At 47.4% G+C, this 10,000-nt stretch overlaps 1 protein-coding gene across 1 annotated transcript in view; it reads right to left on the reverse strand.

Moving 5' to 3' along the window:
- The window catches only part of LOC308174645 (stromal interaction molecule 1-like), a 28,965-nt gene that overhangs the window by 6,887 nt on the left and 12,078 nt on the right, over nt 1-10,000 (reverse strand). Inside the window, exons 5-7 of the mRNA XM_080549748.1 lie at nt 9,834-9,945; nt 9,179-9,294; nt 1,402-1,579 (exon numbers count right to left, since the gene is read on the reverse strand). Of these exons, the coding sequence (XP_080405874.1) occupies nt 1,402-1,579; nt 9,179-9,294; nt 9,834-9,945 (406 nt within the window). The remainder of the gene's footprint in view (nt 1-1,401; nt 1,580-9,178; nt 9,295-9,833; nt 9,946-10,000) is intronic.

Below are 10,000 nucleotides of genomic sequence, written 5' to 3' on the forward strand. Positions count from 1 at the left end.
GTCCCCCCTGAGTGTAGTTCTACAGCTCTGGCAGCAGGGGGCACTGTGTTTTGTTCTTCTCCAGAGGAGTTGGAGGTCACACTCCATCACACAAGGCCAAATGTGAAAACACAGCAGGAGAACAGAGTCAGGCTTAACACCAAGTGGATGTTTTGATCATGCAGATGATGTGTGTGTGTGTATGAGAGAGAGAGAGAGAGAGAGAGAGAGAGAGAGAGAGAGAGAGAGAGAGAGAGAAAGACAAAAGGGGAAATAAGGAAGGAAGAGAGTTGTAAGAGAGGGAAGGAGTGGGAGTGGATATTTTGATCATGCGTGTGTGTGTGTGAGAGAGAGAGAGAGAGAGAGAGAGAGAGAGAGAGATAGGGAGAGAGAGAGAGATTTCCAGAGAGTGAATGAGATGTATTTTGGGAGGTGACACCCAAACACTCTCTCTCCTAGAGAACAAGGGGATTACCTAGAGGAAATCGAGGGGATCACTACGTTGATCCCTCTGTGATTGTGTGCTCAAGTGTCACTTAGCGGTCTGGGTTTCTTCACAGTGCTCCGACCCACTCCACTATCCCCCCTGTCTGCAGTATAGACTGTAGAAAAAGACTAATGATACTATGTGCTGCTGCCTATGTTTTGATTTGTACCATGCTCCGGATAAGAAACTGAATGGGCCCCCTGTCTGCAGATTGACACACGCAGGAACATACCGAGGCTGTTGTCCATATCTGTAAGATCTGACTAGCAGGGATGGGGCCTGCCCTGCAGACCAATGATTACATTATGTGATCAAACAGAATGTGTGTGTGTGTGTGTGTGTGTGTGTGTGTGTGAGTGTGAGTGTGTGAGTGTGTGTGAGAGAGAGAGAAAGAGGGGTGTATTGTACTATGCATGTGTGTGTGTGTGTGTGTGTGTGTGTGTGTGTGTGTGTGTGTGTGTGTGTGTGCGTGTGCGTAATGGTCTGAGACAGTCAGGCTGTATTCACTGAGAGCTGGCTGGTCTTTGCCCATGTAAGGGCCTCAGACACAGGCATACGTCACCAGCACAGTCAGCCAGCCTGGCCTCCCAACACAGCAATGAGACACACTCTGACCCTGTCACACACACACACACACACACACACACACACACACCTACACACCTCCCCGTCACAGAAGAAAAGAGTAATCATCTCAAATATTTTCCATGAAAAAATATATCACCTTGTAAAGAATACTGTTTGGGGTACTTTTGAGATTGCAATGCATAGGCAGAGTGCATGTCTGCATGTGTGTGTGTGTGTTTGCATGTGTGTGTGTGTGTTTGTGTGTGTGTGTGTGTGTGTGTGTGTTTGTGTGTGTGTGTGTGTGTGTGTGTGTGAGTGTGTGTGTGTGTGTGTGTGTGTGTTTGCATGTGCGTGTGTGTGTGTCGTACTTCTCCTGCAGGTCATGCAGGCTCTCCTCTGCTCTCTGCAGTCCCTCCAGGTCTTGCATCATCTTTCCGAGGTGGTCTTTAGAGTTGCGGTTCTGGATGTACGCAAACCAGCAGCCCCCCAGACCGATCACTATGGAAACCACCAATATCAGGTCCTTCAGATGGCTATGTCTGCTCACTGAATACGAGGGAGAGAGAGAGACACACACACACACGTCAGTGCCAGTCTGCACACACACACACACACACACACACACACACACACACACACACACACACACACACAATCCCCCCCCCACCAGATGTCTCTGGCAGGCTGTGACAGAGTGGATGCGGTGTAAGCTGGCACTTGTTACAGTTGGGGTCACCATTTCCTTGGGGACTCCCTCTGGTAACCCCTGGTGGCCTGGGACGTTACTACACTCCCTGTTCCTCTCCTCGTTATGGACTAATGTGTGTCACCTGTGTATGTTTGGCACTCACTTTGTCCTCACTTTCCGGCACTCCCCTGCCGGTCAATCTCCCTGTCTGTTCAGTGTTCTGTTCAGTTCCTGTTCTGTTCTGTTTCTGCCTTGCACAGGGAGCTGTTGGGAGCTGCTCGAGCCAGTGGTTCTGAGTAGAACCGTGTGTCAGTCCGGTCTACAGTACTCCGCACCGGTTTTGAGCAGCGTTCTCCCCCGGTGAGGCTTCTGTCTTGTTTCAGCACAGGAAGAGAGTTCCTTCCTGTGGCTTTTCGTAAGAGGTTTCTGTTCTAGTAAAGTGTCCTGCCTGCTGTCGTCACTTTGTCCTGCACCGGACCTGGGTCTGCAACACAGCCCAACCCGTTACAGGCACCTTGTCCTTTAGAAGTATTTTGGATGTGCTGGGGGCCTCAGGCCACCTGCTTAATGCTAATGATCTCCTCCTGTTTAATGTATCCGTTTTTTCCAGTTTGCAACAGCCTCTAATCTCGTGTTGTCCTTTTTGTGCTCATCTCTCCGAGGGGCTCTGAGCCTCTCAAAACTAGACTACTCCAGTCTACTCCACCCTATATCCTGATCCTTGCCGCCCCACCTGGGTCCCACCAGAAAGCTGCATTTCACCATAGACCCCCGAACTGTCGTACCACACTACTACATTCCACATTAGTTTTACTCTTCAGCACCTGATCAACCAGGGTTCTCCCTGGAGTCTGGTTCCTCTCAAGGTTTCTTCCTCTGAGGGAGTTTCCGCGTCACGGAGCCCTGTATTGTTCTCTCCTCTGGGGAGTTTCTCATTCCTGGGGGGTTGGTGTTAGATCATATCGTTTGTATTTTATGTATTGTTTATTTTATTTTTTACTTTGACCTTTATTTAACCAGATAAAATCAAGTGAGAACCGATTCTCATTTTCAATGATGACCAGGGGGGTATTCCATCAACGTCACTAAAGGACAATCCAGGCTTATTTTTATGAAATCCTGTGAGATTTATTAAACAATCCAGCCTTATTTGAAATGATCAAAATAAGCCTGGATTTTCCTTTAGCGACGTTGCTGGGATACTGGTCCAAAACTCGGCCGCCCGTATCATAACCAGAACCCCTTTCATAGTTCACATCACTCCGGTTCTTCAACAACTCCATTGGCTTCCTGTTAAATACCGTATCGACTTAAAAATTCTGCTCCTCACTTTCAAGGCCCTTCGCAATCTTGCACCCCCATATCTCTCTGAACTCCTTCACACCCACACTCCCTCTCTCGCACTCTCCGATCCTCCGCTGCCTTTCAACTCATTCTACCTTCTGCCCGTCTGACCACTATGGGGTCTAGAGCCTTCAGTCACTCTGCCCCCCGTCTCTGGAACTCTCTTCCACAAGACATCTGCAATATTGACTCTCTCCCCACCGTCAAATCCTGCCTGAAAACCCACCTTTTTAAACTGGCGTATTTTTAATTGATGGTTGTTTTTAAGTCTTTTGTTTTGTCTTGTTTTGGTTGTTTTTGTTTGTTTGAATCACTGTTTTAACCTGTTTGAATCTGTTGCTTGTTTTTAACTTATGCTCTGTAAGGTGTCCTTGAGTGCTCTGAAAGGCGCCTATAAATAAAATGCATTATTATTATTATTATTATTATTATTAATATTATTATTATTAATACCCCCCTGGCCACGAGGCCCCGGCAAGAATAAATACAAACATATATACAGAAATAGACAGGGTGAACACATACAATACATACAATACATGAGAATGGCAAAGACAGCGAAGATAAAATAAATTAACAAAGTCAACTAGCGCTATGTATGAAGGGAGAGAGGGGGGGGGGGGTTGTGTGTGTATGTGTGCACATGCGCGAGCGTGCCCGTGTGTGAGTGGGGGGGGGGGGCAATCAACAGGAACAACAGTCAACTATGATCTGTTGAAGTTTCTGTTTTGTGAAAATAGTGATGTGAGTTTGAGTGTGTTTTGAACTTAAAGTGGTCCAACCGTTTTCTGCAGCAAAACGGAAGATGTTGTGGCTGAAAATAGTGCGGGCTTTTGGGATGGTGAGCCTGATGAGATCCCTAGACCATGAGTGGTAACCATTGAGAGAGAAGTGCAGGAGAGAAGAGAGGTGTTTTTCCCAGGATTGTCTTATAAATTAATTGAAGCCAGTGAAGAAGCCGTCTGGTATGAAGGGAGGGCCAGTCCACCAATTTATAGAGATCGCAGTGGTGAGCAGTGAAGGGTGCACCAGTGGTGAGAGTAGTGAAGGGTGCACCAGTGGTGAGTAGTGAAGGGTGCACCAGTGGTGAGTAGTGAAGGGTGTACCAGTGGTGGGTAGTGAAGGGTGCACCAGTGGTGAGTAGTGAAGGGTGTACCAGTGGTGGGTAGTGAAGGGTGCACCAGTGGTGAGTAGTGAAGGGTGCACCAGTGGTGAGCAGTGAAGGGTGCACCAGTGGTGAGTAGTGAAGGGTGCACCAGTGGTGAGCAGTGAAGGGTGCACCAGTGGTGAGTAGTGAAGGGTGCACCAGTGGTGAGCAGTGTAGGGTGCACCAGTGGTCGGTAGTGAAGGGTGTACCAGTGGTGAGCAGTGAAGGGTGCACCAGTGGTGAGCAGTGAAGGGTGCACCAGTGGTGAGTAGTGTAGGGTGCACCAGTGGTGGGTAGTGAAGGGTGTACCAGTGGTGAGCAGTGAAGGGTGCACCAGTGGTGAGTAGTGTAGGGTGCACCAGTGGTGGGTAGTGAAGGGTGTACCAGTGGTGAGCAGTGAAGGGTGCACCAGTGGTGAGTAGTGTAGGGTGCACCAGTGGCAAAGCGAATGGCTGAGTGGTAGAGTGTGTCAAGTTTCCCAAGGGCACACTTTGATGCCATTTTATAGATTGTGTTGCCGTAGGCCAGCATAGGAAATATGGTCATCTTCACGAGGATGTGTTTAGCGGAATGCATGAAGAAAGCCTTGTTGCGAAACAGGAAGCCCAATCTAGCTTTGACTTTGGCCTGAAGGTTATTAATGTGAGACGTCAAAGAAAGAGATGAGTCCAGCCAGAGGCCTAGGTATTTATAGGACATGACCAACTTCAATTCATAGCCGTCGGCACAGGAGATCTTGTAGCTAGGCAAACCAGTTGCAACCAGTTGCAAGTAGTGCAACCGGTTGCAAGTAGTGGACAGGCCGATGCTAGAGAGCCTATGCAAGAGGATGTTGTGATCGACTGAGTCAAAAGCCTTGGCTAAGTCAATAAAGGCAGCTATACAGACCTGCTTACTGTCTAAAGCAGTGATGATGTCATCAAAGACCTTCAGGGTGGCAATGATATACCCATGGCCAGGCCGGAACCCAGACTGCAGATCGGACAGGATGTGGTTCGAGTCAATGAAGTGACTTAGCTGTTTATGAACCAGCCTCGCCAGGCAAGGCAAGATGGAAATTGGTCTGTAGGAGTTGGGGTCGGAGCTGGAGCCACCTTTGAAGAGGGGGAGGAAGATCATGGCAGATTTCCAGTCAAGAGGGAAGACAGACAGTTGGAGAGACAGGTTAAATAAACGTTTGATGGGGCCAGCAATAATATGAGCGGCTGCTTTTAGAAACATGGGATGAAGCCTGTCATAGCCAGCAGACTTTGGATCCAGCTTTAGTGAGTTCATCCAGGACTTCTGAGACCAAAAACTGGTTGAAAGGAGAATCCGGTGACGCCGGATGGGGAAGAAGGAGTATGTGGTGAAGCAATATTGGGGGCCGGAGCAGTAAGAACATGGGTTGAGTCTTACAAAGTGGTGATGGTGGTAGAAGAGGAGAAGTAAGCTTATTTTCTATGGACTTGACTGTTTTCCAGAACTTCTTTGCATCAGAGCCACAAGTTGTACATTTCTCCTTAAAGTGAGAGATTTTGGCTTTCCTGATCGCCTGTGTGGTTTTATTTCTGTATTGCCTAAAGGCCAGCCAGTTGACAGGAGACTGAGAAGATCTAGCTTTCCGCCAAAAGGCATTTTTTGATGGATAAGCTCAGCCAACTCATGGGAATTCTTGGTCCGATTCTTGGTCCAAAATCTTCTCAGTGGAGCATGTTTATCATGGATGAGGCTAAATGTATTCTTGGACCAGGCATCATCAATGGAGGGGATGAAGAGTTAATTCTGTCCCAATTCACAGCTGCAATGTTTTGTAGAAAGGCCTGCATATCAAGCTTCTTCAGAGAGTGCTTGGTCACAATCTCTGGTGGGCGTTTGACCGAAAAGCCAGAGCGAATGCATGCAATGGCACAATGATCGTCTTGACTGGACTCTAGTATTATTTTGTTATTTAGTTGTGAAGCACTTTGGAACATCTGTCTTTGTAACAAGCGCAATACAAATACATGTGATTGTTTTATTGATACACACTCACACACAAGCTGTTCTCATAGTCAGCATAGCTATCATAAGGACCTCAGTGATGGATTTGGATGGAGGGACGAGAGAGAAAGAAGAGGGATGGAGGGAAAGCAGAGAGAGAAAAAGAGATAGTGAGAGAACTGGAGAGAGAGAGCGAGAGAGAGACAGAGGTGAAGAGGACGAGAGGGTATGTATGTGGCCTCTTGGTGTGTCAGTCTGCAAAAAAGATCTGAGAACTGGAACCATGAGGCATAGCGTATGCTATTTAGACAAATCACTTTAATCTCACACACACATACACACACAGTTTGATCCCTGAATGATAACCTTTGAGGAATCTAGTGAAAATATTGTCTGTGTGTCCCTCTCCCTCCCTCTCTCTCTTACTCCATCTCTAACAACACCATCCTCTCATTTGAACTCTCTCATCTCTCTCACTTTCCCTTCTTCCTCTCTCTCTTCTCGACCCCTGTTTCTCTCTTTCCTTTTTTTCTTCCCCATCCCTCCCTGTGTGTGTGTGAGGTCTGAGTGGTCTGAGTGGTCTGTGTGTGTGTGTGTGTGCGCGTGTGTGTGTGTGTGCGTGTGTGCGCGTGCACGCATGCGTATGTGTACGTGCATGTATGTGTGTGTGTTTGTGTGTGTGTGGTCCGGGTCATCCCTGGCTCAGTTAGCTGGATTATGGAAGTCTATTTCTGTCCAAACCCTGGACCAGTACAGTACTACAGTTGACAATACATCCACACTTCGCAGACCGATGGCGCTAGATCTGATTTGCCCACAACAGGAATTCCTGTCCTCCAGTCCACAGACAGTGGACCTACAGTATATAAATAGCAATTTTAGTATGCAAGGAACAATGAAAAATGTACGAAAGTCATCACTCTAACCAGCACATTCCAGGACTTGGAGCGAACCGAAGAACGGGTTGGGTGGATGTTTTATTGATGTTTTATTTGCCATGCAATCAACTTGTCGTCAATTGTTTAGGTATTTTTCGCTCTAGGCACAGGGTCAACCATAGTCGGCGCCCCCGGAGCAATTAGGGGTTAAGTGCCTTGCTTAAGGGCACATGCAGCTCCCTCCTGAGGCAGGGATCGAACTAGAGACCTTCCAATTGCTAGCCGGACTCTCTAACCACTAAGTTATCGCCACCGCCGTGTTGGGTGGTGCACTGCGCTCCGTGGCGCCATGACTATCTAAACCCAGACACAGAGCAGAGATTTAGTATAATAGGAGTGTTCCATGTAAAATAGTGTCCCCTCACTGAGAGAGCTGCTTGTAAACACCCAGCGGGAGTACAGTACATAAAAAGACCTGAGCTCAGACCTCTCACTCATCAACGGGCTCTTATTGCAGTGTGGCCCGCCAGCATTGTTCCCTGGTGAGGCACAAAAGACCCTTAAATATACGGGGCTGCAATCAATTAATTAATTAATTTTGCCATTTAGCAGACGCTTTTATCCAAAGCGACTTACAATTACGAATTACAGGGACATTCCCCCTGGAGTAACTGAGGGCTAAGTGCCTTACCCAAGGGCACACTAGTAGTGGTGTGGCTTCAGGCGGGATTTGAACTCACAACCTTCTGATCACAAGTCCAACTCACTATCCACTAGACCACCACTACCTCAGACACACCTACATTTTATGTTCAGTTGATTCTGATTGAGGACAAAATTCTATCTTTCGAATTCTATTGAGGGGTAATACTAGTATGGGCATAATAAATGTAGGTCATTATGTCCTCCGTTTTGTTTTGGCCCTATTGTGGGATGTTAACAACGGGTGAGGCTGAATGGCGATAGAGGGCAGGGCTTTTCCCAGATCGTCTATCAACTTTCGCTCTTTCGCTCTTTTCCCTGTCCCCTCCTCTCTCACCCCTCTCATCGTCCATTGCGTTCCTCTTTCTCCTCTTCACTATCTCTTTCATCATCAATCATTCTTTCCCATCGCCCCGATTCATCCCTCCATATCTTAGAAACTCTCCATCCTGTCGTCTTCCCTCCCCCCTCCTAACTAGCCCTCTTTTCCTCTCTCTCTCTCTCTCTCTCTCTCTCTCTCTCTCTCTCTCTCTCTCTCTCTCTCTCTCTCTCTCTCTCTCTCTCTCTCTCTCTCTCTCTCTCTCTCTCTCTCTCTCTCTCTCTCTCTCTCTCTCTCTCTCTCTCTCTCTCTCTCTCTCTCTCTCTCTCTCTCTCTCTCTCTCTCTCTCTCTCTCTCTCTCTCTCTCTTCTCTCTCTGTTTGATCAGCTGTGCTGTGGGATAGTGCTGTATTGAGTGACGTTAATGAGAGAAATGTGACCCCAGGCAGGAATGCACAAACACACGCACGCACGCGCGCACACACATACACACACACACACACACACACACACACACACACACACACACACACACACGCTTATCCTGAGCTATTATCAGTAATTTTCGGTCCATAAAAAAACCCTCAGACATAAGATATTAAGATATGTCATAAAACCACATTAAAAGGCATCATATATGTGCCTATTTATGAGTTATAATGCATTATACCTGTATGCTGCTAAGTCGAGTGTTAACTGACTGTGCTTTCAGGGGTGATGTCGTGAACTGCATGTGCATTCCATTTCTATGTCTAACACGTCAGGCTATTCTAAACACAGTACTCAGCAGTGTGCAAACAGGGCCAGTTAGGGCTAAGACACCTTCTCACGAATACCAAACAATCACACACACACACACACACACACAGACACAGACACAGACACAGACACAGACACAGACACAGACACAGACACAGACACAGACACAGACACAGACACAGACACAGACACAGACACACACACACACACACACAGACACAGACACAGACACAGACACACAGACACACACACACACACACACACACACACAGACACACACACACACAGACACACACATACTCAACTGCCCACCCACCCAACGACCTTCCCACCCAACCCACACTCACTGACTGGTGGTCCAAACAGAACCGTGTCCAGGCCTTTTAGCTGTAGTTTCTGGGCGTGGCTTCGGTCCATGATCTTCAGAACCATCAGAGTGAGAGTAGTGTTCTTCACCGCCAGCCTGACAGATGGAAGAGGAGAAGAGAGAGCGAGTGAAGAGGAAGACATTAGACAATCATAACAATCATAAGAGGATCTAAAGAGCAAACAAGAGAGAGAGAGAGAGAGAGAGAGAGAGTACAGTGTGTGTGTGTGTGTGTGTGTGTGTGTGTGTGTGTGTGTGTGTGTGTGTGTGTGTGTGTGTGTGTGTGTGTGTGTGTGTGCGGTGCTTCCTGTACCCATGAGCGGGATACTGTCTGTCTTATTGTATTGATACTGTATCTGTCAACCCACTGGTATCATCTGGTGCGAATAACATCCTGTGTGTGGCAGAACTGGTTGTTGGCTCAGCATTACTGTAACAGATTGTTTCTATGATATCAAAATGCACTGTTAGTATTTATGTCCTTTAGAATTGTACTTTGTATGTGGACATAAATAAAGCATTTAAAATGTGCGGGTGTGTGTGTGTGTGTGTGTGTGGGGGTCTGTGTGTGTGTGTGTGTGTGTGTGTGTGTGTCTGTGTCTGTGTGTGTGTGTGTGTGTGTGTGTGTGTGTTACCTGGGTAAGGCCTTGCCGTCCAGGTTGTACTTCCTGAAGGCGTCCACATAATGAGGAAGCTCCACATAGTGAACAAGCCATTCCTCCACCTCCTCCAGAGTCCAGTTATACACTAGAACATACATACACACAGTCCAGAGCTACTCATATGCTTCATTCATTTCACA

The sequence above is a fragment of the Nansenia antarctica genome (assembly GCF_963989245.1).
Source record: "Nansenia antarctica genome assembly, chromosome: 20".
NCBI lineage: Eukaryota > Metazoa > Chordata > Actinopteri > Argentiniformes > Microstomatidae > Nansenia > Nansenia antarctica.